Source organism: Carex rostrata, chromosome 25 (genome assembly GCF_964058835.1).
Source record: "Carex rostrata chromosome 25, lpCarRost1.2, whole genome shotgun sequence".
Lineage (NCBI taxonomy): Eukaryota > Viridiplantae > Streptophyta > Magnoliopsida > Poales > Cyperaceae > Carex > Carex rostrata.
In genome coordinates, this window is record NC_135942.1 from 6,896,760 (window position 1) to 6,924,422 (window position 27,663).

Here is a 27,663-nt window from a genome sequence, read left to right on the forward strand (position 1 = left end):
TATATTGACATATGAAAGTATTAATATCATGTATTATAAGTATTTATACTGACATATGAAAGTATTACTATCAAGAGGAGGGTTCAAATGCACCCAAATTTTTGTGCACCCAAATGCACCCTATATTTCAAATCATTTTTCTCCGTTTTCAAAGTCCGAATAGTCAATCCGAACCGTTAGATGCGATATATATATTAAGATGTGCTTGGAGACCAAATTTTACATTTTTTGGAATTTTTTTACTATTTATTAAGCCACTTTGAAAATCGCTGATTTTACATTTTCTGGACCATTGGATCAGTGATTTTTCAAAGTGGCTTAATAAATAGTAAAAAAATTTCAAAAAATATAAAATTTGGTCTCCAAGCACATCTTAATATATAGATCGCATCTAACGATTCGGATTGACTATTCGGACTTCGAAAACGGAGAAAAAGGATAGGGTGCATTTGAACCCTCCTCTACTATCAATTATTATAAGTATTTATACTGACATATGAAAGTATTAATATCAATTATTATAAGTATTTATACTGACATATTAAAGTATTAATATCATGTATTATAAGTATTTATACTGATATATGAAAGTATTAATATCATGTATTATAAGTATTATATGCAAAAAAATACTTTCCAGTATAGATATAAATACTTACACGATGAGGGATAAATACTTCTGTAACGACTTGCTCGAAAGTATGTCATCATGGATCTCATTTGAAAGAGAAAATTACGTAGAAAACGTTCGTGGTTTTAGATTCGCAAAATTTCTCATAGATTGTGAGAAATGTGGACGAGATTGAAATGAGATAAAAAAAACCCACCTCTAAAAACGTGCATGACCCCCTCCATGTGATTTGAGATTCCCCTCACCCTCCATGAAAAAAATGTGCATGGTCCCCTAAATACTTTCGTACTTAGAGATAAATAATTTCGTTCTTAGAGATAAATACTTATGTACGTAAGTATTAATACCTTATGAAAAAAAAATGACAGCTGAAGTTTTTTGGCATTTTGTGCGGGGTTAATTGCGGGGTGGGAGGTGCGGGGTTAATTATCAGCCTCCTTTAAAATATTGAAATAAGAACCCAGTACTACTCCGTTATTAAGCAGGAACTCTAATTTAGTAGGAAGATTATGTTCCGATGCAATTTGGTTGAAATAGCACATTTTTTTCTAGAAAATATTCATTCACGTCCTTCATCATTCTTTCAATACTTGAAATTGTGAGAATTTCAATTTTAAAGAATACAAAAGCTATTGAACGAAAACACTCCAGAATGCACTTCACATTGAACTTGGCACTTTCAATGACATCATAAGCTTTTTTAGTAGATGCAAAAGCTTTTTCACCAAGTCCCCAATCATTCAGGATTCTCTCAGCACCAAATCGTAAGTAGTACTCGGACTCAATCCCAATTATTCTTTTTACCAATTTGAAATCATTATTGATAAAATGTGCTGCAACACAAAAACTCGGACTCCAGATTGAAAATTTAGGATTATTGCACCAATCCACACTAAGGCTGACTCTAGAAGTTAGCTTGGTGATTTCATCTTTCAACTTGGCTTTCTCATTTTTATAAAAGGTGAGGCAGTCTTCCTCAACAGCCATCCGAGTTACATGGCAATACAATGGCTGAAGGGACCTTGCAAACTCTTCCAAAAAAGGATTATCCACATGTTCCAACATGCTTTTGTTATCAATTACCATTCTCACAAAAAGTTCTCGGTTCTTTTGCGGATCATATTCAAAATTATTCTCTTGGCAGTCAGTAGGCTATGTGTACCTTTGCTGGCCATATCCAAAATGTTTCTCTCTGTTTCCGGAAGAGTAAGGTAGTAGAGTAGTTCTTGCATCCTTGTTTTGGCGGTTCATCCTTGATTTAGCGTCGGGACGAGAAGCCTAAATCCGTCCGAGTTTTTTCCTTCTTTTTTTTTTTTTTTGGGGGGACGGGACCTCTAAACCCGTCCGGGTTTTTCTTTTGTTTTTTTTTTCCGTGAAGGTCGTTAAGGGTAAGATCAAGGATTAACCCGGACAGGTTAATTAGACCCGTCCGGTGGGACGGGTTAACACGACCCATCCTACCTACTTTTCGAAAAAATCTAACAATACTCTCGTATTTCGATATTTTTTTTATTTTTTTTCTATTAATAAAAAAATCGGCATTTTTCCTTCACGTACACCCCCAAATCGGGGGTGACGGTTTTCGGTCCCGCAGGGTGAACCATCCACCCGCTTTGCCTTTTCTTCCCTTTCGATATTCGATTGTCGAGCAGGTTAGCGTAGAAATTTCTCTCACCCTCCCCTCCGTCCCTCCCAACTCGAGCACACCCTTAGTAACATATCACTTCAGCCACTAGCTCGGTTCAGTCATTTCAGTTTTTTTTTTTTTTTTCCCAACTAATTTCCTGTTCCGCATGGTTTTCTCGGGATAAGCCAGGTTTGACTTGCATGATCATTTGAGTTTCTGGTTGCAAGCTGCTCAGTGAAAGTGTTTTGGTTCATTTAGATTTGTCTCGTAGAAGACCAAGGGTAACCAAATAAAGAATTAGAGGTATTGCTTGTGCCAGTATCATCATACCAGCAATTCCTTCCCTTAGTAGTCTATGCTATTATTTTTTCAACTTTGTTAAACATAAAAGCCTATTGGCAAATTGTACTCATCAAAGATAAATTTCCAAGATAATGATGTTACTTGACAGAAGAATTTAAAAGAATGAGCTCAAATTTATTTCTATTGCAAAGCAGTAGTTTACTCTCCACCAAGAAATTTATTTAGCAACTGTCATTCTGTGGATTCGTAATTCCAATGTAGAATTTCCATTCCCAAATATTAGAGGGAACAGAAATTAAAATTTCATTTTTCATTTTGGTTTAACAGAACAATAATTGGAAGCAAATATGGGGTCAAAGGGAAAGAACACAACAAAAATTGATTAAACAAATTATATCTGCAAGTATTCAGGTAGTCTCTTTAAAGTTCCTGACTTGGTAAAAGAAATCTATGAACACGTCAGTATGGTCAAATCACAGCAGGGTCCCTGTATCTCTTGAAGAGTTGTTCAATGCCATCAGTAACCTCGACAGGAAGTGGCCGTGGGGTTGTGACAAATGCATCAATGTCCTCCTTGAGCTGATCCACAGAAGTAGCTCCAATTATGGAGCTTGCCGTGAAAGGTCGGTCACGCACAAATCCAAGTGCAAGCTGCACAGGAGTAAGCCCATGCTTCGTTGCCAGCTCTATGTATTGACCAGTTGCTTCCTGAAACACATGAATAGAGAGTACAGGATCTGAGTTTCCCCTGGCTAGAACGAGTTAACATTTTCATCAAGGCATTACACAAATTACCCCTAGGATTTCACATTTCCAGGTCCCAAGGCATTCAAATTAGTACCAGTCGATCCAGGTCACTCAACAAATTGAATTTATTTATGGTCAATGGTAACGTGGCATTAGTAATTTTTTAACAGAAGACATCCTCTAAGTAACTATTCTATTTAAATTATTTGCTAACATTTTCATCCATGCTTTTGGTCACAAGGTTTTGGTGGGAAGCAAAACTCCACAAGTTCAGAAGTTTAGGGATTATGTTTGGACCTTGTAAAATGAAAAAAATGAGATATGTCAGGTGTTATTCGTGTAATTTACTTCATTAGTTTGACCAAGTTCACTGTACAAAAGAAAGGAAGTACCTTGGCTAAAGATTTGTTGTATCTGTCCATGTAGCCTGGAAAAAGATTTAGCCGGCTTCTCTGTGCAACCTGAGAGTTATTTAGATACTTACCAGTGAGAACCCCACCAGCAAGAGGAGAGTAAGCTAATAGCCCAATGTTGCAGTTATTGGGGTGACATACTTCCACCAGGTCAACTGCACAAATATGACAAATTGATGCTTGAATCAGGATTGCGAAAATGAAACTTCTCAGAAAACTCAATGCTTGTAAGCACAAAATGAAATTGCATAATGCAATCCAGCTGAAAATAACTTGAACACCAACATTGCTCGAACACAGGAATTCACTTTATTAGACCCAACTCAAACCACAAAACCTAGCAACCAACTTATACACGAGCACAATCCAACCCAAATCTGAGTAAGGATAACTGAAATCTGATTCTGACCCCTTATCAAAATGATGATTTAAATTGAAATCGGACATGACATGGAGAATTCAGCATCAATAGCCACCCTTAAACAGACCAAGACACAAGAGGACTTACCAAAGCTATCCAATTCGATATTGACCTCAACCAAAAATAATTGAACCATATCTTAGTTGGACTGTGCGTCGGTCAGAACTTGTAACAATCATGGAGATACAACTAAGAACATATATGGAGATTGGATAAACCTTCAAATTTGCACCGAACAAGAAGGCTATAGCTGTTCTGAATGCTAACTATTTTGGGAAGCCCAGCATTCCTTGCAGCATGCACAAATTCCATCACCCCGTATGATGTTTCATTTGAAACTCCAATGTACCGAACCTACATAACATAAACAAAATGTTCAGTAATATAGTTGAACTCCTTGTTACAGAAAATCAATGCTCTTAATTTTAAGTGTTAATAAAATCAAAGTCTTCCTAGACTCATAAAAATATAGGGTTTCTTAGCAGAAAAACAAATATAAAGCAAATTGAATAAAAGGAAAGAAAAATATAAATCATATCATATCACCTTGCCAGCAGATATAAGCTCATCAAAGGCCTTCAGTTGCTCCTCAAAGGGTACACTTGGCCTCCATTTGGCTGGATCATAAGAGAACTCCCCAAATAACGCTACATATCGATCTGGCCTAAAAGAAGAGTTTAATTTCATGAGAGAAGTTTTAGCTGAGATATTTGAGTCCACACAAAAGAAAACAGCTTATTGAACAAAAGGACATGAGACTAGCTAAGGAAACAGAAAGATATTGAAAATTGTTGGCTTAATTTCAAAGAATACTTTTGGAAAATAAGCTTAAGTTACAAATTGTTTATAACATCTTAATGGATGTACGTTCGCATGAATTGTACCAAGATCATCTTCAAATACTGTTACAAGAATAGGAATTAGGAGCCTCTTCCAAAGATATTGCTCGGATCAAGACTAAATTATAACTCCATCTTTATAAAAACACTTGAAAAGATCACTTATACCTGCAACTAAATTTCAATGAATAAATAACATCTTAATTTATAGAAGGTTAAACCAGTGTATCTGAAGCAGATCGATATAATCAGTCGAGAGACGCATTAGACTCTTTTCTACACTTTCTTTGATGTTAAGAGCATCAACTCGTAGAACATTTGCATTTTCACGTATATAGCTAGATCTCTCGGAGTAACCACATACTTTTGTAGCCAAAACAAGCTGTAAAATCAAGAATTGTCAATTATGCATCAGATTGATAACATAGATGTACTTGTTGAAAGCAAATTAAAATACTAACAGTCATGAAGTAAATCAATTAATTGAGTAAAAGGAAATGATAAAACACTAGAACTTAGAAACATTATCAGAACTTTATGTACCTTGTCACGTGGTTTAGACTTCATCCAGCTACCAATGTACCGATCAGTTGATCCTTGAGTCTCCTTTTTCATTGGGACTGGATACTTGACACAAAGGAAGCACGTCAAGTTAACATCAAAACAATTGAAATTAGTTGCCTGATCATACCCATATGTTGATGAAAAATTGCAAAACTAACTTATTTGGTGGTCAATTTATATCAAATAGTGAATAAATTTAAGTTAAATGGGTTTAGAGATGGATTTCATGTTTTATGAGAAACCTGTTTTATGAATACCAAGTGTTCGATAAAAAGCCTGACAAGAAAAAAAGATATAAAAGTAAAACTGACAGCTTCGGCTGTATCAAGAGTGTTGACTCCATGGTCGAATGCATAAGCGAGCATGTCATGAGCTTCCTTCTCAGTATTCTGCTCTCCAAATGTCATCTATATATAGAGGAAGTACCGACATTAATTTAGTGAAGAGAAGTACAACATGAAGAAATTGTATACATTGGAAAATTGGAAAACAAAGGAGAAGAAAGAGACAGTGCCAAGGGTGACTTCGCTGATGAGGAGGTCAGAATCGCCAAGGGTTTTGTACACTAGCTGGTTCTTCTCTGCGAGCTTGGCTCGAACTGGAGGCGTCCGTTGCCTTGTGCGGCCAGTTATGCCCAAGCGGTACAGCTTTGGTGGCTTTGTCTCTAGACGGCCGAGAGTGTGGATGGGAGAAGGACGACCTGCCATGGCTGCAGAAGCCATCTTTCTCACCTTTCTTCAGTTTCTCTCTCTCTCTCTCTCTCTCTCTCTCTCTCTCTCTGTTGTTTTTTTTGGCGCGCGCCTGCGGAACGATAAGATGATAAGGCTTTTGAAAGGGAAAGTATAATTGATGCACTGAAGTGACTGAACAAAGAAAGAACGGAACTAAAAATTCTCGGCTGCTCAAAATCATTCCGGGCCTTATATGGGCTGGAGATAGCTTGGATAAGGCACCCCTACACTTTTCTTTTATAATTTTGGCCCAAATTTATTCTTAGCCCATTAGACTACTGCTGCTTGTTGGGGAAGGAAGTGCCGTTTCTATGCTGATAACTGAAGGCAAGTCGAGTCGACGCTAGTCTACTAGCAACTCGCACTCGACCCACACCCGTATGAGGTAAATTCCCCATTCCCTCCCCCCAAATCTCTTCTTTTCCCTCCTTTTTTTCTCAAATTTCCGTAGCCAAAAAACAATTCCCTCCGGTTGAGGAATCCACTTTGGTTACTTGAAGGTTCTGATCCTAGTTTGTCCTTCAAAACACAAAAATTTCCAAGCTTCTAACCCTAATTTGAACTGTGTTTCAGAACACCAATCGGTTTAACCGTAGCATTTCGCTGGAATTGCAAAACCCTAAACCTCTAGGGGTTGGAGTACGACTTGAAAACCTAGCTACCAGAAGAGAAACAGTGATTTCTCGTTGGAAGCCATGTCGTGGGTGGTTGGTCAAGGAAAGATCCATCGGCTGGAGGTGGAGAATTTCAAATCCTACAAAGGGTTTCAGACAATCGGGCCGTTTTGCGATTTCACAGCTATAATTGGGCCGAACGGAGCTGGAAAGTCAAACCTGATGGATGCCATCAGCTTTGTGCTCGGGGTCCGGTCTGGTCATCTGCGTGGGGCCCAGTTGAAGGATTTGATTTATGCCTTTGATGACAAGGAGAAGGAGCAGAGAGGGAGGAGGGCATTTGTGCGGCTTATATACCACCAGATTGATAACGGGTCAGAGAATGAAATCCAGTTCACCCGCACCATCACTGGGCAGGGTGGAAGCGAGTATCGACTTGACAACAGAGTTTGCACTTGGGATGAATACAATGCTAAGCTCAAGTCTTTTGGCATCCTCGTCAAGGCTCGCAACTTCCTTGTCTTCCAGGTATCCTACTGGCTCCCTCATGTCTACTGTACTATTTAGTCTTTTCCTGAATGAATTACTTCATAGATAATGGAAAATGAAAAATAAATTGGATTTTTGACAGGGAGATGTTGAATCAATTGCCTCTAAGAACCCCAAGGAATTGACTGGGTTGATTGAGCAGATATCAGGTTCTGATGAGCTCAAAAGAGACTATGATGATCTTAGTGAACAAGTTTCAGCAGCTCAGGCGAAATCTGCACTTGTTTATTCTGAAAAGAGGAATGTTGTAGCAGAGCGGAAACAAAAGAAGGCTCAGAAAGAGGAGGCTGAGAAGCATCTCGCTTTGCAAGAAGAGCTGGTATCACATTGACCGTATTCTTATCATCTTACTATTTTATCATGTGATTATTCTGCAAATGATGTCTGGCTGTTGTGTTTTACTTTTGAATCTGCAGAAAGTTGTGAAGACTAAGTATGCTCTATGGCAACTGTACATCTTAGAGAGAAAAATAGAAGAAATAGATGCTGAACTTGCAGAAGAGCGAGAAGGTCTTGAGAAGGTTAAAGAAGAGCACAAGGATTGTGAGCATCAACTAGAAGCCAAGAAGAAAGAGCAAAGTGTGTACTTGAAAAAAATTCTTTCATCTGAAAAGACTATGGCCAAGAAGAAACTTGAACTTGATAAAAAGGTATAGTTCTTTTGCTCAATACCTTTTCTCATATATGGTTTCTGACGATGTTGGCTAAAACTAGGTACTAAGACAGTTTTGACATTGCCTTTTCTATTTCAGCAACCTGATCTTCTTAAGCTAAAGGAGCAGACATCACGCATCAAATCAAAAATGAAGAGCTGTGCTAAAGATCTTGAGAAAAAGAATGAAGAAAAGAGGAAGCATGAAAGAGAAGTGAAGAAGTTGCGTGATGACCTTGAAGATGTGAGAAGATCAATTGAAATGCTTAATGATCAGGGCCACAATAGTAGTATCGGCAAACTTGAATTAGCTGATGATCAGCTCATGGAGTACCATCGAATGTAAAATTCAACTCAGACTTCTTAAGGGCCTTTTTTTTTTGTGCAAATGCTCCTGACATTTTGTGATACTTGCTGATAATACCCAATGTTTCTGATTCTTGCAACTAAAACTCGACTTCATGTGATATCCGCACACAACACCAAACTTTTAGATGATTTAGTGCTCTATTGAGGTTGTGGACAAACACAACAGAAAATTTGTTGGTTGAATTTGCAAAATGTCTTATTAAAAAAATGCTGAATGGTATTGGTTGGATGCTTGTGTCTAATATAAAGCTTCCTTTTTGCATGCTTGTGCCAGCAAGGAAGAGGCAGGGATGAAAACAGCCAAGTTGAAAGATGAGAAGGAGGTTTATGACAGACAGTTGCATGCTGATGAAGAGGCTCTCAAGAACATGAATGAGAATATGGAACAGCTGCGGGATCGGAAGGTGGAGATCTCTTCTCATGAGGCTGATTTGGAAGCTAAACTTAAGAAAATAAAAAACAATATCTCCAACCTTCAGAAAGAACTCGATGATCACAAAAGGAATATCATGAGGATTGCTGACGAACGCAGATCTACTGAGTATGTTCATTATCTCATTGCATTTTCTGACTTGAATTTAGTTTTGTTGCCATTGTTAATTCAAATATATCTGATTTCAGGACAAAGTATGACAAACTGATGCTTCAAGTGAAGGAAAAAGAGGCAGAGCTGCGGGAACTAAGGGCAGACAAGCATGAGAGTCAGAGAGATAGTCATCTTGCTGAGACAGTAAAAAGTCTGAAACAACTGTTCCCAGGTGTGCATGGTAGAATGACCGAACTTTGTAGGCCCTCACAAAAGAAGTATAACCTTGCTGTCACTGTTGCTATGGGTAAATTTATGGATGCTGTTGTAGTTGAAGATGAGAACACTGGCAAAGAATGCATTAAGGTACCAACTCTTCTTTCTATTTGTGCACAAACTTGATGTTGCTGTAGTAATTTGGGTATACTTGTTGTCTGTTTCTTTCTGCCAAAGATACCCGAAGAAATTAAAGGTTGGCTCTTTACTTGTGTTATAGTTCTGGTAGGGTCTGGTACTTGCTTTTATACATGGTATGTGCAGGTCAAGGTTTCTTTATAGTCGAGGACATATTTAGGCAATGTTCAATTGGCGCAGATAGACGGTCAATCATGCTTAATTAGAGAAGAATAATTGGGACCTAACATATTATCTGCTGGAGCTAACTTGTTGACAAAAAAAAAACAGAGAAAGCGGCGAGAGCAGTACCATACTGTTTGTTGTTCATTAGTGTCTGTGATTGTTTGTTGTAGTTTGACCCACTAGCAATGGAAGAACTATGATAATTTGTCTATTGGTTTGAACATTTAAACAGTAGCAGCCTAGTGCTAATGTGGGTGCATCTGATGCAGTATTTGAAAGAGCAGAGGAAGCCTCCCATGACCTTCATACCTCTCCAGTGTATTCGTGTGAAACCTGTGATGGAAAGGCTGCGTTCTCTTGGCAGAACTGCTCGTCTTGTCTTCGATATTATACAATATCCTTCACTTTATATTTCTCTGACATTTTAAATCCCATGGTCATTTTTAATTTCTACAACTTCCTAGATATTCTTCATTTTAGAATGTGGTCTGATTTTCTTTTCTGAAGGTTAGTGGGCGAATTGCCCACTAACAGTTTGTATTACTGAAGGGAAAAAAGTTAGATTTAGGTATATAGTACCTCAAGTAAAAAGTACAGCCAGCAAGGAACTTAGTCTTATTTTCATATTTTAATTAATTAATGAAATCTAGCAGTGTATGTGATCTCAGTGTATTATTTATATCTAATTGGGCAATAAGAATTAGTCAAGTGCAGTGGAGCTTTTTAGGTCAAAAATTAAAACAGCCAACTGGGTAATTATATATTTTCAATGAAGTTTGATGGCCAAAAAAAAAATGGGTAGTTCTAACTTTGGAATGAAGTTTTGGTGTCAAACAAATCAGCCATTCTAGCCCAGTTAAGTCCATGTGGTTCTTAACTGCATGAATTCTTTGTTGACTTAACTATTGCTTACATATGACCGATCATTGGAGAAGGCTGTCTTGTATGCTGTTGGAAATACACTTGTTTGTGATGGCCTTGACGAAGCTAAAGAACTAAGCTGGAGTGGTGAGAGGCACAAGGGTAAGTTTCCGCTTTCAACTAATTATAATTTTGTGATGCATCTTTAAAATCTGTCCTTGTAATTGTGAGAATTTCCATGTTTAGTTGTGACTGTTGACGGTATACTACTAACGAAAGCCGGCACAATGACTGGTGGAATAAGTGGCGGAATGGAGGCAAGATCAAATAAGTGGGATGATGGCAAAATCGAAGGTTTGTATCCTTCATGTCAATACCTCTGGTTAGTGTCGCTCACATGTCATGCTAGTGTTTTATTCTAATAAACGTTGTTTTTTCTTATTGTGTGACAAATGTTCAGCCGTGAAGAACAAAAAGGCTGAGTATGAAGCAGAACTGTCTAAACTTAAGTCTCCTAGGGATCTACAGAGGGAAGAACTTCATCTTTCAGAAAAGATCACTGGATTAGAGAAGAAAATTCACTACCAGAATGTTGAGCAGGTATCTGCATCAATATTTCTGTATAGTTTTCGTATCAACCAGGCTACATTATTCTGGCACATGTAGAGCAATAAATAAACAATTCAGGCTGATATCTTCTCATAAGTATTTCTACTGGCTGCTGTTTTCCAGAAAGAATATTGCTAATAATAAAAGGGTATATGTTGTAGAAAAATGTTCAAGACAAACTAGAAAGGCTAAAAGCTGAGGAGATTAACATTGAGAAGGAGATTTCTCGTCTTGAGCCAGAGCGCCGTAAGGTACTTTTAATTGCTTTAGATTTGTTTTGTATATGAAGCCCTTAACCGCACATGCTTTTATGTGCTTAAGTTGTATTTTTTGATTCTGTAGCTAGAGAAACTTATTTCCAAGAAAAAGGAGGAAGCAAGGGTGCTTGAGAAAAGGATAAATGAGATAGTGGACAGGATATACAGAGATTTCAGCGAGTCTGTGGGGGTGAACAATATTCGTGAATATGAAGAGAATCAACTCAAGGCTGCTCAGGAGTTGCAGGAGAGGAAGCTCAGTCTTCAAAACCATATGTCCAAATTGAAATATCAGTATGTCATCTTTCTGATGAGTAAAAGACTAGTTTTGAAAACAAGACAATTCAATACATAAATGGTATTATCATTAATTTCAGTACTGATTTCGGAATTACAGACTTGAATATGAAGAGAGGAGAGATATGGAATCTCCAATAGCGAAGTTTATCGCATCTCGCAATTCGTTAGAAAGAGAGTTGGAGGGTCTTGGAGAAAAGGAAAAGATTGCCAAGGAGCAAGCTAAGAATATTTCAGAAGAGATGGACAATCTCAAAATGGAGGCTGATGGTAATCTCTCTCTCTATATATATGCAAGTACTGCGAAAGACTAATCCTGTAAATCTAGTGTTCTTGCAGCCTTTGTAAAAGCAACGTGGGAAACTGTTGAAAACGAAAGAGAAATTAACTTGTGAATTTAAGTTTAATTTATCTAATTCTCCAAAAAATTTAGCCCAAATGCTTGCTCTTGTTTGTGTTTTAATTTATATACTTATTATCATTGTGATTGTAGAGTGGAAAGTCCAATCTGATGAGTATGATAAAGAGCTTGAGGAACTAAGAAAGAAAGAAGCCGGTATCAATGCAACTCTTGCACAACTGCAGCGGCAAGTTAAATCTAAGGTAATTTATTTCTTCTTTATAATTAGGGCCCATGACAGAAGAAGTGAATTAAGTTTAAGCATTGCAAACCATTTATTACTGAAGACTACATGCTAACAAAAAGGTTGGCGTGGGGGTAATGACAGGAGGCCACTTTGGAACAATTAAATCACCAAAAGCAGGATATACTCGAGAAGTGTAAGATGGAGCAACTGGAGCTCCCAACAACTGAAGATGCGATGGACATTGATGGGACCACAACCATGGTTTTGGACTACAGTGAGCTGAGTGAGGCACAACTGCGGGTAACTGGGCGTGATAAGGTTGAGTCTGAATTTAAGCAAAAGATGGAATCACTAGTGGCTGAGATCAACCGCACTGCTCCCAACCTCAAAGCACTGGACCAATATGAGGTTTTGCTTAAGAAGGAGGAAGAGGTCAGCAAGAAGTATGAAGAGGCTCGTAAGGAAGAGAAGGATATCAGTGACAAGTTCAACTCCATCAGGCAGCGACGGTAAGAATATATCCTTGAATTTTTCACTTATAATATTTTCTTTTATAATTTTCCTACTACTAAAGATGAGGCCTTGTTGCTGTATGCATCTGTATTAGGTATGAGCTGTTTAATGAGGCCTTCAAGCACATATCAGAAAACATAGACAGAATATACAAGCAATTAACAAAGAGCAACACACATCCACTTGGGGGGACAGCATATTTGAATTTAGAAAATGAGGATGAGCCTTACTTGTACGGCATCAAGTACACGGCCATGCCTCCTACTAAGCGTTTCCGTGATATGGACCAGTTGTCTGGTGGTGAGAAGACTGTTGCTGCTTTGGCTTTACTCTTCTCCATCCACAGGTAATCAACTAGCGGCATATATACTAATATTTACGACACTGTCATGATGTTATTTTTTTTTCTTAAATCACATTTGAAAGTGTTTTACTGAATATTTTCTCTCTTTTTTTAGTTCTTTGTTTCTTGAACAAATTCAATGGTTTTATTATTTTTGTACAATGTATTTGGATTCATTCTGACCAAAAAATGATTAGGTTAGACTGTATAGAAATAACAGAGAATAAGAGAATGGATATGTTGGCACTTGACAACCAAAGACAAAACTGACAGAAAAAGTTGTCTGACTGTAATACTAAAATTCTAGATGTTATAGATTGTGTTCCAAATGTAGTGCAGTCTAAGAATGTTTTGTGGTCACCAATCAAACACCAGTAGAGCTAAATTGTATAGTTATCAAATCGCTCCATGGATGATCAATTGGGTAATAGATCATACCATATTTGATACAGCCTATCTGAACCATAGAACCATAGAGAAGTTACCTGGTATTGTTTATTTTTTATAAGCACTGTATTAGTTTCCTTGATTATTGAATAAGTGTGTTGTCGTTATTACCTGAAAGATATGTTCTCTCTCCTTCTGGTTGTGATTATTTGTTTGCAAATATCACATATAAGGGGGCTTTATGCAATTACCTGTAAGATGTAGCGTATATATTTTTTAAACATATATGCTTCAACGTCCTTCTGTTGTCCGTTTCATTTCTTATTGAGCTACGTGCATTTTGCCACAGCTTCCGGCCATCCCCATTCTTCATATTGGATGAAGTGGATGCTGCTTTGGATAATTTAAATGTGGCCAAGGTGGCTAGGTTTATAAGGTCAAAGTCATGTGATTGGGCCAGAGGATCAGATCCAGAAACCCTGGACATCGGTCCTGCCTTCCAAAGTATAGTCATCTCTCTCAAAGACACTTTCTATGACAAAGCTGAGGCCCTGGTTGGTGTCTACAGGGATGCTGATATCAAGTACATATTCTTTCTCGCTTTCATTTTCTTTTGCCTTTTCTATTTATCTTTTGTTTTGAAGCTGATGTTTGGTAAATTTGTGCAGCTGCTCAAGAACGTTAACATTTGACCTCATGAAGTATAGAGAATGATGTGTACTTGAGTGTTTTGTGTATAAACAATCTGACTGTTCCCTAGTGCTAGTGCTAGTGCTGCTTTAATGTTGTAATTAGTTTCAACTATTATGGAGTTCTGAGAGTCTTCTTCTATCAACATGAACTGGAAAGTTGCATATCCTTGGTTCTCTTCTTAGATTTGGTATTTGGCATGATTGCTTAGACTTGCTTTTTACTCGTTCAAATTAATCTAAGGTTACGCAATGTCTTATTATATTTTGTTTTTAACTATTTTTTTAATTCTACTTAGTTTGTAAATTTAAAACTGTTTTAGAATACACATTCGCTCATAAAATCGTATTTAAAAAGAATTTGCCTGCAATGCTTCCAGTGTCACTTCTTGTTGATGTTGTTAATGTTTGATAATATTGTGGCCACGTTGAAGTAATTATATATGGAGAATATTTCTGTACAGGAACCCTATTATCTTGCCATGTTAACAGTTTTGAGTACATTGTGATCTCTGTTGTGTGCTTGGGTGAAGTAGATCTTTGGCTGTTTGTTTATACAAAAAATGGCATGCATGTATACAAAACAAAACGTATAAAGCAAACTATATGGCGGAATGTGAGCGGCGATGGCGGCGCAGAGTATACAATGGGATGGTAGGTTTGCTCTTTGATCTGTGAAATAATCTCTTCTTCTTTACGGTTCGATTGATGACGGTGATGATCACCTTCCCTGGCTCACTCACGTAGTAGGAATTTCTGATGGTTTCTTCCAGCCTCTTCTCCTTCTGGATTAATACTGTATATGATCCTTCATCATCAGGTACAAACTCTTCCTTGTAGCTCACCTCCCATCCAACCACACTTATGTCCCACACCAGAGTCTCTCCTGGCTGATACAATCATTGTCATTTTATAGTAAGGAAAGGAAAAGGTGAAAGCGGGTTCACTTTATGTAACATAGCTGACAAAGAAAAATCCTATTACCTTTGCGATATAAAATTCCAAAGTTTCTGTGCACCCAGCTCTCAGTGTGACCTCGGTAACTTTTCCGTTTAAGTCTGAAAACTCTTTGTCATCTTCCCTTTTGAAGCCCCCATATTGTATTGGTATATCCTCTGGTGCTATGTACCTATCGAATAATGAAACCACGGGTAAATGTTGATACCGATTGACAAATACGTTCAACGAGTCTATATAGGAATGAACTTACTTGAGAAGTGTCTTGGTGATTTGGCTTGGTCTGACAAATATGAACTTGCTCTTGCTTCTCGGAGAGGTGAAGTGAGAGAATAAAGCATGATATGCATAACTGCGGAATGATGCATTCAAGAATATCTGCAAAGAATAACTTCCATCATTTTTTTCAAAAGTAAAGCAATAAAAGAACAATAAATATCTGCAATAAGCATTTAATTAACTATGTAAAAAGTTGCATATTCGCATATTTTACGGAGAGAGAAAAAAAAAATCTAGGAATTGCTTACATTTTTCGAGACAAACTCGGGATAATTGTCTTGGAGGATGGAGACAACCTTTTTCGTGGCGGTGCGGAACTCCTTCATGGAATGGCTGAGGCAGTCCTTTAAATCTATGACCTGCAATATAGACTCCGCCTCTCCTGGTTTGAAGCTAAGCTGCCCTATTCCCTTTTCCATGCACCGCACCCTCCATCGCACAAACTTCTCTGTTTGCTCCTCATTACCAAATGTGCTCTTGTACAACTCCTTGTCTTTGAACACCCCATACGTGTTGTAGCACACAGGTTGCCCGGATCTATCCTTCCCATTCATAAATGTCACTTTCTCGAGCTCAGGCAAATTCAGACCTTCCTCATTCAATAACTCATCAGCACCAAACTCCTCCCTCCAAATAAGGGTTTTACGGATCATGTCAAGGGCCTCAGAGACCTTGAACTCCCTGGCATTTAAAAACTTTAGGAGGATGACATCCGTGGATTCATGACCTTGACTTGGTTGCAGCGGCACCCCCCAAAGTTTGAAATCAGAAGTTTTAGAGTCTTCATTCGGCTTTGTGCTCATGAGTATCATCTCATTATTTTCTGGAGTGCACGGATGTGCCACAACTCGGCTATTGCGTTTGTCATGGCATTGTCCACCTCTGGGCTTGCAGAGTTGATTTGTGACAATGGCCTCTTCCAATCTCACCTTCAACTCAATAAGTGCTCTCTTCTCATAGGACTTGAGCCCCTCTGGAGGGATCACAGGGTTCAAGGCAGGTTCGGTTTCATCAGAGGTGATTGATGATACCATAGTAACTGAAGAGGACCACCTAGCAATTCAAGCCCTGAAATTGGGATGCTTCCTGTGTGATTAAAAGAAAGCATAACTTGGGAGATTGACCCCTCGGTTTTTCTTGAAGGGCACAAGATTTAGAGAACATCTCAGAATAGTGATGGTCCGAATTAGGATAGTAATGGCCCACAACAGCTGGGAAATTCGATATTGCCATCCTTAATTTGCGATTATGAAGGATGAATGGTGGGTAAAAAGAGTTTCAACACAGGTATCCTAGATTAGAACACACCTGACAGTACCATTAACAGAAATCCAGATTAGGTCTACAACTACAATGAGGAAAGATTCAAGATCTAGGAACGTTTGGATAAAGGTCTGGATATAATCCATCAGTTAGCTTTTTTTCTATATTTAGTGCTGTTAGTTTTTTTCCTAATAAAGCCTTGTTTGCCCATGTCAATAACAATAAGTTCATAACAGCTCAGAAAAGAATAAACAACATGACATGGTAAGGCCCATATCCAATCCACTTCCCTTGTATACAGACTTCAAAGCAGCAAAGAATATTTAGCTTCAGTACATAACAAGACCAAAGAAAGAAAATAAGTCCAGCCAATGGAGATGTATATTATTGTAACAACAACAACAAAAAATTAAGAACTATGGTTCAACTAAGCTTATTATTATTTTACACGAGATCTTTTGCTGAAGAACCAGCTGGTGGATTGGTAGTATCAGGTGCTGTCAGATGTCCATCTTTTTTCTCTGGAGGGCTATTTTCCTCTCCTACATGAGAAGCATTTGATTTGTGGGAGATGAGTGAATCATCAGTTTCAGGTCGATGCTCCAAACTAATTCCTCCATATTTGGTAAGAACAGCATCGATCTCGTCATGAAGACCAATTGCCTCAAACAACATGACGTCGTCATCTGAAGTGCTCTCTATGATTCTCTTTATCACAGGCTGCACATCTCTGCACTTCTCCAATATGCTATTTGTCAAATCATTATCCTGGGTTGGGTTTTCTTTAAAGTCAGGGGAGTTGACAATGGAGGACAGGAGATCAACACTGTTTCGAGTGAGTTCAAGAGCTTGCTTCTTCTCTTCCTCTGTCAGCCTCCCACCATAAAACTCTGGTACAGGAGGAGCTGTGCCTACTACAAAGCTTGCTTCACTTGAAGAAACATGCGGTGCCCATCTTTCAACTTGCTCTATCATCTCTGCCATATTCTTTTCCTTCGTAGCCTTCATTTCATCATAATTCACCATGAAGTGTGTGTGTGTGTATATATATATATATATATAAAAAAAAATAATAATAAAACAGAATGGGGAACAATGGAATAAGGTGAACCTGATGTAAAAAACAACTTATCTGATTTATCATTGCTACAACATCTTCACCCAGGCAATTAGGTAAAAATCAGCACCAATCAGATACAGACAGGGTTCATAAGTCTTATATTGCGGGTATGGTAAAGAAAGTAGCAAATGAAAGTAGGGTGTTGATTGGTCATTTGGTTTGAACCAAACTAACAATTGTCCAACCAAATTTATTATTCAGATTTCATACATTTAAACCAAATCAATCAAATAATCCAATCTAATGAATTACAAACCAAACCAAATATGTTCCGCGAGAGAGCTTACCATGTAAGTCTGCTTAAAAACGGGTAGATAAGCTAGATCTTCTGATTGACCCCAAGCATTAATCAGTTGCAATGCCTTCTTCCTATTGGCATACTCCATTTGTGGGTTCTCAATCAGCCTGACCAAGTCATCCAGTAACTTTTCTGAGGCAATCTCAGAGAAAACCTTGTCACAGTTCATGGCACATAGCTCCAACAGCTCGAGACTGAGGTTGATACTGATAGCACTACGGCCACCTATCTTCCTCTTGATAGCTCTGACAACTTGGGACCCATCAAACTCCTCGCTGTTCACCAAGGCACATATCTTCAAATTGAGGCCCCAATCGGGCTGCTCGAGCTTGTCGGACGTCGCCTCATCAACCATCTTTCCCTCCTGAGAAGGACCTTGAAGAATCTCTTTCATTTTGCCGCTTACAATTCGGCCCATCTCAGCTCCTCCACTTCTCAGCCGCTCTCCCACTGGTTTAAGTTTTTCTCCGCTGCTTTTCAACCGCTCTCCTATTCCTCCCAAATTTAATTTATCCATCCTTTTTTTTTTTTACTTTTGATGAGTAGACAGCAAATTATTCGACCCACTCGACCGACTGAGCTATTTAAAGTTGAGCTATTTAAAGTTCAAGCAATCAAACAGAAAGAAATATGCTTCACCAAAAGTCACAGCAAATAAGGCAAGCAGATCAGGTATTGATAAGCCAGTACTAACCATACCAATTTTTCTGAATATGTGGATTTTTCTTCTTGGAAATTCTTCTTTGATTATCAAAGTTTTATGTGGATTTTAGCTATATAGAAAAAAACCCAATCAAACCTAATGGAAATGATAATTAGAAATGCAAAAGAGGGAAGAAGAAGAAGAAGAGCACCTTATGCAATAGAAAATGGAAACTCGGTCCCCGCACCGCACCGCACCGATGAGAAAAACGATGGTCGTCTCTTTTGTCTTTACAAATGGTTGCTCTCCTACCAAGTAAGAAGTGGAAGCATTGAATTTTCGAAATCGTATCTATGCCGTTCTCTTTAGATCGAACGGTCCACAATATAGTCGGCTAAATATCTACCTTGACCGTTTGGATTTTCATGGACCAAGTTCAGATGTAACCTGTACCGTCCGATCTTAATACACTTATCAGATGTAACCCGCACCGTCCGATCTATGTCCGGTTTCCTTAAGTATTGGTATTTAGGATTAGGGATAAACTAGGCTAATCTATGCTTAGGTCAATTTAGACTCTTATGTAGTTTGGTTTGAGTTTGAATTTGAAAATATTTCGGCTGATTCATTAGAATCTGATTTAAAATAGGTTGATATGTAATCGTGATGTTTAATATGAGATGTCTATAATGAATATAACATAAGACATTTATTATTTCAAATTAGAATACAAAATGAGACTAATGACTGTTAGTTATTTTAGATATTATTAATTTGAAAATTTCTTTAACTCTAAACAACAATAATTTGGATCTACATGTAAGCGAATCTACTTCAGAATTAAAAAAATAAAATAATTAACTCCTGAAATATTGTGTTTGATTCAGTAGAGCATGTAAGCGAATCTAATCAATCATTCCATCTCTCTATCTCGGAATGGATGGGCGGTCTGATGATCATCAACAAAATTCAGTCTGATATCTTATCAGAGTCACTCAATCCGTATCAAAATTTGTATGCATTTGATTTGATCTATACAAAATCTTAATGAATCAGATAGTTCTGACTTCTGACCTGACATCGAACCACCCCTAATTCCGGAAATAAATCTGCTGTGATTCTCAAAAGAATCACAGGACCCTGCTTTTCCAAATCCACCCCTCTATTTTTTTCAATGCACAAATCTCAAAATCTGTTGTTTTATATGCACAAATCTCAAAACAAATGAATGGATAGATTTGAAAAATCAGGGTCCATTCTCAAGAATCACAGCAGATTTGTTTCCAATTCCTCCATCTCCATATTTTTGGACTGGGCCCGATTATATTGTTCGAATTTCTGAACAGGTTATGGTTCGGGTAAAAGGTTGGCCCATTAGCAGCCCTATAGGGATGTGTCTCTCTTTATCTTGTTATCCGCCATCACTCACTCTTGTAAAGAAAGAGTCTCTCATCTTGTTATCCCCATTACTTGGTGAATAAGAAGAAAATATAGAGCTAATTAAAGAGATGGAAGAGCCAGTAAAGGAACACATTCACAAAGGTATTGAATGGAACTCGATTAATTGGATTACTCAATAATCAAACATAATAATTCAGAGACTAATAATAGATTTTTTTTTTTTAATAGCATTTGATTTAGTGGGAATTGCATATATTTTTTTTTATTGCAGGAGGTTATATGTTTGAAACTCGAATAAAAGAAATTATTTATTGTAATAACAGTAGTTTAAAAAAGATGTTGGATGACTCAGGCCTCCAATTCTCTTATTCAAAAAAAATATATCATACTTTTTTGTTAGAAAAAAAAATCTAAAAAAATTCTTAAGCGCACATAATGTTTTATATCACCTAAACTAACTAAAATTTGTTTTAGATCAGATCTGTTTTGACATAAATATTAAAATAATATGTGTATTTCAATTCGGACCGACCTGATTGGTTCAGATTATAATAATCGGACGGACGGAACAGATTTAAACTAAAAATTTTGAGTTACTTGATGATCCGGACTCTCGAATGAATTCATACATCACATGGGGATTATTTTTTTAAAATAAAATCAAATTTAAATGACTCCATTGATCCAGTGAATCGGTGGAGGTATAAAGACATTTGCTCTGGATCAGTGGAGTCATTTTATGACTCATCTATATAATTATATTGTATAACTACATAAATCATTAGTAAATAGCTCCACTGATTCTGCGAATCAGTGGAGCTATTTTTTATAAAAACCAAATCAATAATGCAGATTGATTAAGTTATTTTTTTATAAAAACCAAACTTTAAAATTGATTCTATTATAATAATAAAAAATAATAATTAAAAAAAAAAAAACACATGGGGGATGTCCATGTCCGGATTTTTATACAAAATCAGGAAAACGCCAAGGACTGCCAATTCGACGTCTAACACCGGTGGGCCCCGATGACTGTACAATACAAAGCTACGCCTGTTTCATCTTTCATTCAAACTGAGACAGAGTCTAATGAATCATTTATTAATTACAAAAATAAGTATGGCTATGCCCCGACTACTATAGAATTAATTAATGGTTTTGTATCTTGAATGGTAAACCAAGTCCATTCAACATTTGTCGTAATTATACTGTGATCTGATGCAGAAGTCATGAGAGCCTCAGCCAACCACGACCAGTGTCGTATATAAATAGCTAGCGGTGCTCTTGTGGATCGATCATAGAAGTAGAACCAAAACTATCAAAGACTAATTAATCGGATCGAGCCGTTCTCTTGTCAGTCTTCTCTCAAATCCCTTCCTCATTTGACAAAACAGGAAATTAAACTAAAACTTGTCAATGGAAGGTGACCAGAGAATCAGCAAGGAACCTCTCATTGCCAAGGAAGAGCAGTTCCCCTGTTCGGACGACAAAAATGGAGGCTCCATTTGCATGGTTCTCCTCTGTACCGCGGTTTCCGTATGGGGCTCCTTCGTTTTTGGCGTAGCTGTAAGTTTTTTTTCTAATTTCTTAAATAAAGTTTATATTATTGTAAAGCACGAGCAGGGTATGTTTTAGTACAATAGAGTAGAGTGCATTTTTTTTGTTTTATTCTGGTTTGCACGAGGGGATCAACTATATATATATATATATATATATATATATATAGACATATATAATTAAGGAAAGAACAACACTCTCCCTTAGTGGAAAAGTGGAAAAGGAAAAAAGCTTTTATTCCGTACAATTAATTATGTTTATCATGTTTGAAATGGTAGAAGAGTGAAATTGAGTCACTCTTCAGTCTTCTTTAATTTCACCTCTATTATGAAATAGTGGGATGAAATAGATGGACTAAAGTGCAAAAAAGAAGAATTTGACTGTATATTTCCATTATAATTTAACTTCTTCAGTTTTTTTTTTCTGTTCCATTCAATTTAACATTATCTTAATTTAATATTTTTAATGTTATATAAAGGAATTCTAAATATAAAACATATATAACTCATTGGATGTACTTGCATATTAATTCAATAGTGTGTTTGGGACGTTGAAGGATCTTGAATAGTATTTATTATTTGGATCATTGTGTGAGAATAATGTAATTAATTAGAAAAATACTAATTTAAATAATATGACAAAACTGTTAATTTTGTCCTATTTAAAACATTGCAAATGCATTTTGATTGTATTATTTGAAATAAGTATTAATTTTAAAAGTGTACTAAATGTTATTCCTACAAAATGTGTTTTAATTAGATAAAAAAATTTGCTAATTAATCTAACACTATATTTTGAGAAGAAAAATAATAATATCTGGTCCACATCTAAATGAGAATATTACACTATTTCTAAATTAGTGCTATATTTTCATTCATTCAAACATACTTAATATGTGTAGCACCAATTCAAACAATAATCATCTTTGTCAAAATCTTGAAGTTAAGATCTTAATTTGTCGTGGAACTGTAGCAAATTGACGGAGCGGCGGATCTTAATACATTGGAAAGGTGGCTAAGTCTCATCTATAATTTTAAAATTTTAGTTATTTTTATTGAAATTTAATTAATTTATTTTTTTTAGAAATTTCTATATAGTTCAACCCCTCAATAATAAACAAATGTTTAATTGTAGTCTATTAATTTGAGGCTTAGAGTTCTATTTTGTATTTGAGATGTCTTAGATTCAAATCCAACTCACCACATTTTACATTTTAGTTTTCAGCCATCTTTATTAAAAAAAATTATTTCCGTCTCTTTTATTTACATCAGAGCAAAATACAAGCATGCTTTGTGTGTGTATATATATAGTGTGTATACTATTGCCTATGATCTTGGATATTATTTTTGTCGTTTACGACTGGAGTAGGTGTACACAGTAGACTGCATCTGAGGCGCTTCACTGTACTCTGTACTCTGTACTCTGTACCGACATAATTGGAGGATGGGGTAAAATCGTACTAAACAATGATTTAATATCTTCAAATTTTTAATTCAAAGATACTTTAAAAAGGGCTTATTCAGATCAGGAGTTGTCTGGATTTTGGTCTCATTTGACCTTTTTTTCTTTTTTTTAACATGGACATCACGGTGGCCACTGGTCGGTGGGACCAATTAATGAGATCGAAAATTACAAATTGAATTATTGCAGATCGGAACTGGAATAAAAAAAACAGGTTTTTCAAGCTAGCTAGGATGTTTGTCCTTATTTATTCTTATTGTGGTCATTTGCATGCATTTGTTTATTATTATTTTATCATTTTATTAAACCGAGCATGAAAGATGACACCTAACCTCTTAATTAATTTCATTATAGAAATTCACACACAGTAACACGTCAGCTTCCCGCATGTTTCACATGGCCACATGTATTACGCATCTACACAGCTGTATTAATTATGTTGAGAAGCATGGCATTTATGCTTGTTCAAATTTAAATTATATATATTATAGGTATTTGGTATCACAGCTACTTTAGGTACATATCTATGCTCTCTTTAACTGCAAGATGAACCAACTTATCAAGAGATAATTCTGAATTAAAGAAATGCATTTAATACAAAAATTGTATTTAAATTTTATATGTTTCATGACTTGAAGGTTGGATTTTCTGCCACCACTCAGGCTCAAATCAGAGAAGATCTCAACCTTTCTCTTGGGGAGGTATACAGACATTTCACCATCATCTCAAAGATTATATTATCATATTAATTAATTTGCAAATTCATGACAACATCAAGAGGCCTATATATAATAAGCAAATATGAGATACTTATATTGTTTAAGAAAACCTAATTAATTAATTAATTTGTGTTAACTAATGCTTGCCTTAATTTTCAAGCTTTGCAGTTTTCAGTTTTTGGTTCTATTGTGACAATTGGTGCATTAGTTGGAGCTGTTGCAAGTGGCCGTATTACTGATTTCATTGGGCGCAAAGGGGTGAATGCAAAATTTAAAAATTTATAAGTATATCAAGCACTTATATATTTTTTAAGATTTTTTTAATAAATTTGGCTAATTATTCATGTTGCTTCTTTGATACAGGCAATGAGCAGTTCAGCTGTTGTTTGTATTATTGGATGGCTTGCCATCTACTTTGCCAAAGTAAATGCACCTTTTTCAAAAGAAAAAAGTGTCATGTTTTATAGTTATTTCTTTTTTGAAAAACTTAATATTGTTGAATTTATTTTTCCAATAATATAGGGTCCCATTTCACTTGATATCGGCCGAGTTTGCACTGGATATGGAGTTGGTGTTTTCTCCTACGTGGTAATAAGTTGAATTCTTAATGTTCATATTTTGATGTTAATGCAAATTAAAGATATAATTTATAGTGAATTTTTATTTTGGCAGGAACAGACCCCATAAATGGGGTCATTCATAGTCAATTGGTGTCATTGTATCATGTACTTTATGAAAATCTGATCAAGTATTTTGTTTCGTAACTATGCGCATGCATGGTGTATCAGGTACCGGTATTTATAGCAGAGATAGCACCAAAAACACTTCGGGGCATGCTTACTACACTAAACCAGGTATATACATAACTATTAATTTGTTTCTCTAGCTTGATAAGAATTGCCAAAGGTCAAATTAATAATCTAACAAAATTGCAAAATATCCGTTTCGATCAGCTGTTTATTGTCCTAGGTGTGTCAATGACCTATATAATCGGGACCATTATCACATGGCGCATGCTGGTACTGACAGGTTATATACTTTTTTCTTCTCCTCGGATTATACTTTGGTTAGAAATATGATATACAACACTAATAGTGGAACTTTACTCTGATTAGGTCTTATTCCATGTATAATTCTCCTTGTGGGTCTCACTTTCATCCCCGAGTCACCTCGCTGGTTGGTAAGTTCTTACCTGCAATTCCAAATTATTGTTGCAATAGCTAGAAAGAAAAAAAAAATACAAAATTGTACGAAAAACTCGGATTTATGTCCTTTTGTGCAAAACCTCACAACATGATAAGCTACACCTCCTCCCTCCAGTGTTTGAATGCTTTGGATATTTCAGTGTAGTGAGGTTATTTTATGAGGAAAAAGAAGAGAGGTTAATTTACTTGATATTGCAATGTTAGAAGAGTTGCACATAAGACTGCTTGTTTTCATGTTATGGAGATACACACATTGTATATAGAAAATGTGCATTTTAAGGGGGCCAAATTCATAAATTTCATTTGCATAATATTGAAATTTTAAAATTATAGCTAATATATAACCCAAAACTGATGTAGGCAAAGGTAGGCCGACAAAATGAATTTGAATCGTCATTGCGAAAACTCCGTGGAAAGGGTGCTGATATCAGTGAAGAAGCCACAGAAATTATGGTAATACTTTGGCCCTTTCATTCCATTGTTTTTTATTATTTTTTTTATTATCAAAGAATGAATGTCAGTGTGTAAAGCTTACTAAACAGCCACATTATGCATATTAGTAATAAGTTGTATTGTTTGTGTGACAGGAATACATCACAACAAATGAAAATGTGCCAAAAGCCAGGATACAAGATGCATTTCAAAGACAATACATTCGTCCGGTTACGGTAAGCTAACTTCTTCGTGCTGTTCCAAGGCGCAACTGGTGAAAGATCCAAGAAAAAAAGAAAAATGAAAATAGAAATAAGAAATATCTGATTTCTTTTTCTCTTTTTTCAGGTTGGAGTAGGCTTGATGTTCTTCCAACAATTTGGAGGCGTAAATGGAATCCTCTTTTATGCAAGTGAAATATTTAAATCTGCTGGTAACTTGTTAGGATTAAATCTTTGTTTCTTCCTTTTTTTCATTGAAAAAAAAGAAGAAGAAAGGAAACCCAAAATTCCAAAAAAAATGTAAACTTAAAACAAAGATTCAATTTCAATTTGTAGGCTTTGCATCAGGAAACCTAGGAACAATTTTGATTGCATGCTTTCAGGTAATGTGAATCTTGTCATATTTTTAAGTTTCATTCAAGGTTCTAAATAGCGCGTTATAGTAACGCTATAGCGTTTTTGGACCATAAAAGCTATGGCGCTATCGGCGCTATAGCACGCTATTCCGCGCTATATGGACATAGCGCCATTTTTTTTACCGTTCCGCTATGACGCGATAAACGCTATTTAAACCTTCTTATATATTAGCAACTCTTATGGCCCTTATATTAATTGATTATTTTTAATAGGTACCTGTAACACTATTAGCAGCAGTGTTGATGGACAGAAGTGGAAGAAGGCCTCTCCTCATGGTACGAAAATAAAGCGGATTTAAAAAAATTATTGGTATTATATTTGAAAAATACCTAGAAAGATTGTCAAGACTCTAGACTAAGATAGAATCTCAAACTAGGTAAGATTGGCCAGCTTACAGTAAATACTTGTTGAACTGTCAACCTACAAAATTTTATCATCAAACTATCATGCAGTAGGTGGCTTTTTGTAAAATCTGCTGATCAAAGGCATTCCCTGAAATATTACAGAATTTTCTCCACACTGGTTCATGATAAATAAATCCATTTAATAAAAAATTCTAACAACATCAAATTCTTTTTTCAGATTTCAGCTTCTGGGTTATTCTTTGGCTCTTTCATAACTGCAATTTCCTTCTATCTGAAGGCATGTCTTTTTTTCTTTTTCTTTTTCCTTTTAGACTCGGCAAAAACTACTTCTCTCAAGGGGCTTAATGTAATGTTTATTTGTGCTAGCAGAGTCATGGAATTTATCCAGAGTTTTCCCCTGGACTTGCTTTAACTGGTATTCTGGTACGTCAAGAAGCAACAAAAAAAATATATTTAACAGTTCTAGTTTAAATGCATGCACAAAAAATGGGTTTCCAAAATACTTGAAATACATAGACCGTTGATTTTCTCTACTGAAACAGGTCTACATTGGAACCTTTTCGATTGGAATGGGTGGTATTCCTTGGGTTATAATGTCGGAGGTAAAACAACAATTCATCCCTAACTCGTAGTTTGAAAGATTGTTTAGTCCATTGGAAATACAAACATTTACAAACATAATGTGCGTTTGCAGATTTTCCCAATTCACATAAAAGGAATAGGGGGAAGCTTGGTAACGATCATGAGTTGGTTTGGTTCATGGGTAGTCTCATATTTCTTCAATTTTCTCATGAGCTGGAGTTCGCATGGTGAGTTTTTAACTCTTTCGGAAATCATGGTTCCCAAATTAAACAGAGCATTTTTCAAATATTCACATTGACAAATTAGGACACGAAAAATCTAGTTAAATTGACACTGTTCTATTTTGTCAGGAACATTCTTTATCTTCTCAGCAGTGTGCGCACTAGGACTTGTGTTTATTTTCAAGGTCGTACCAGAAACTAAAGGCAGTACATTGGAAGAGATTCAAGAATCCATGAAACCCACTTTGCCTAAATAAATTTTTGTTAGTTGCAAGTCTTGTAATTCGGCCTCTAAAGAGACATTGGCATAATTCAGGGATTTTATTTAAGGAATTTCACAAGTTAAAATCGGTTCCTACTACTACCTTTCAATGCTTTTCTATAACAGGGGAAAACAAGTTTTGTCAATGTGTT

The 27,663-nt window shown here is 36.3% G+C and overlaps 5 protein-coding genes across 7 annotated transcripts; 2 read left to right on the top strand and 3 right to left on the bottom strand.

Annotated features, from left to right (window-relative positions):
• Nucleotides 1–2,867: 2,867 nt before the first annotated feature.
• On the bottom strand, nucleotides 2,868–6,366 carry LOC144576151 (uncharacterized). Its single transcript, XM_078326431.1, has 8 exons — nucleotides 6,055–6,366; nucleotides 5,857–5,952; nucleotides 5,525–5,608; nucleotides 5,203–5,363; nucleotides 4,689–4,806; nucleotides 4,361–4,496; nucleotides 3,701–3,876; nucleotides 2,868–3,269 (listed from the first exon to the last, which is right to left on the bottom strand). The coding sequence occupies exons 1-8, from the start codon at nucleotides 6,265–6,267 to the stop codon at nucleotides 3,030–3,032; spliced, it is 1,224 nt and encodes a 407-aa protein (XP_078182557.1). The 5' UTR covers nucleotides 6,268–6,366; the 3' UTR covers nucleotides 2,868–3,029.
• A 206-nt stretch (nucleotides 6,367–6,572) lies between these two features.
• On the top strand, nucleotides 6,573–14,361 carry LOC144576152 (structural maintenance of chromosomes protein 1-like). Of its 2 annotated transcripts, XM_078326432.1 has the most exons (19): nucleotides 6,573–6,661; nucleotides 6,850–7,418; nucleotides 7,522–7,758; nucleotides 7,856–8,089; nucleotides 8,192–8,433; nucleotides 8,735–9,001; nucleotides 9,082–9,352; nucleotides 9,835–9,959; nucleotides 10,479–10,588; nucleotides 10,673–10,780; nucleotides 10,887–11,026; nucleotides 11,197–11,286; nucleotides 11,378–11,586; nucleotides 11,690–11,859; nucleotides 12,083–12,192; nucleotides 12,318–12,685; nucleotides 12,784–13,035; nucleotides 13,769–14,002; nucleotides 14,088–14,361. In XM_078326432.1, the coding sequence occupies exons 2-19, from the start codon at nucleotides 6,972–6,974 to the stop codon at nucleotides 14,131–14,133; spliced, it is 3,660 nt and encodes a 1,219-aa protein (XP_078182558.1). In that variant the 5' UTR covers nucleotides 6,573–6,661; nucleotides 6,850–6,971; the 3' UTR covers nucleotides 14,134–14,361. The 2 variants fall into 2 exon arrangements, with proteins under 2 accessions (XP_078182558.1, XP_078182559.1); XM_078326433.1 differs by lacking the exon at nucleotides 6,573–6,661 and having other exon boundaries at nucleotides 6,677–7,418.
• A 111-nt stretch (nucleotides 14,362–14,472) lies between these two features.
• On the bottom strand, nucleotides 14,473–16,735 carry LOC144576153 (patellin-4-like). The gene is made up of 4 exons (XM_078326435.1): nucleotides 15,593–16,735; nucleotides 15,319–15,443; nucleotides 15,093–15,237; nucleotides 14,473–14,998 (listed from the first exon to the last, which is right to left on the bottom strand). Exons 1-4 carry the CDS (start codon nucleotides 16,376–16,378, stop codon nucleotides 14,711–14,713), a joined length of 1,344 nt encoding a protein of 447 aa, XP_078182561.1. The 5' UTR covers nucleotides 16,379–16,735; the 3' UTR covers nucleotides 14,473–14,710.
• A 146-nt stretch (nucleotides 16,736–16,881) lies between these two features.
• On the bottom strand, nucleotides 16,882–18,962 carry LOC144576154 (TOM1-like protein 2). 2 transcript variants are annotated; one of them, XM_078326437.1, is made up of 3 exons: nucleotides 18,880–18,962; nucleotides 18,015–18,600; nucleotides 16,882–17,609 (listed from the first exon to the last, which is right to left on the bottom strand). In XM_078326437.1, the coding sequence occupies exons 2-3, from the start codon at nucleotides 18,540–18,542 to the stop codon at nucleotides 17,052–17,054; spliced, it is 1,086 nt and encodes a 361-aa protein (XP_078182563.1). In that variant the 5' UTR covers nucleotides 18,543–18,600; nucleotides 18,880–18,962; the 3' UTR covers nucleotides 16,882–17,051. The 2 variants fall into 2 exon arrangements, with proteins under 2 accessions (XP_078182563.1, XP_078182562.1); XM_078326436.1 differs by having other exon boundaries at nucleotides 18,015–18,605.
• A 2,413-nt stretch (nucleotides 18,963–21,375) lies between these two features.
• Nucleotides 21,376–27,657, top strand: LOC144543770 (sugar transporter ERD6-like 7). The gene is made up of 18 exons (XM_078292166.1): nucleotides 21,376–21,635; nucleotides 23,726–23,788; nucleotides 23,975–24,064; nucleotides 24,170–24,229; nucleotides 24,329–24,394; nucleotides 24,595–24,660; nucleotides 24,760–24,835; nucleotides 24,922–24,986; nucleotides 25,372–25,464; nucleotides 25,599–25,679; nucleotides 25,792–25,876; nucleotides 26,001–26,047; nucleotides 26,294–26,356; nucleotides 26,664–26,723; nucleotides 26,816–26,869; nucleotides 26,989–27,048; nucleotides 27,141–27,255; nucleotides 27,379–27,657. The coding sequence occupies exons 1-18, from the start codon at nucleotides 21,486–21,488 to the stop codon at nucleotides 27,504–27,506; spliced, it is 1,422 nt and encodes a 473-aa protein (XP_078148292.1). The 5' UTR covers nucleotides 21,376–21,485; the 3' UTR covers nucleotides 27,507–27,657.
• Nucleotides 27,658–27,663: the final 6 nt, after the last annotated feature.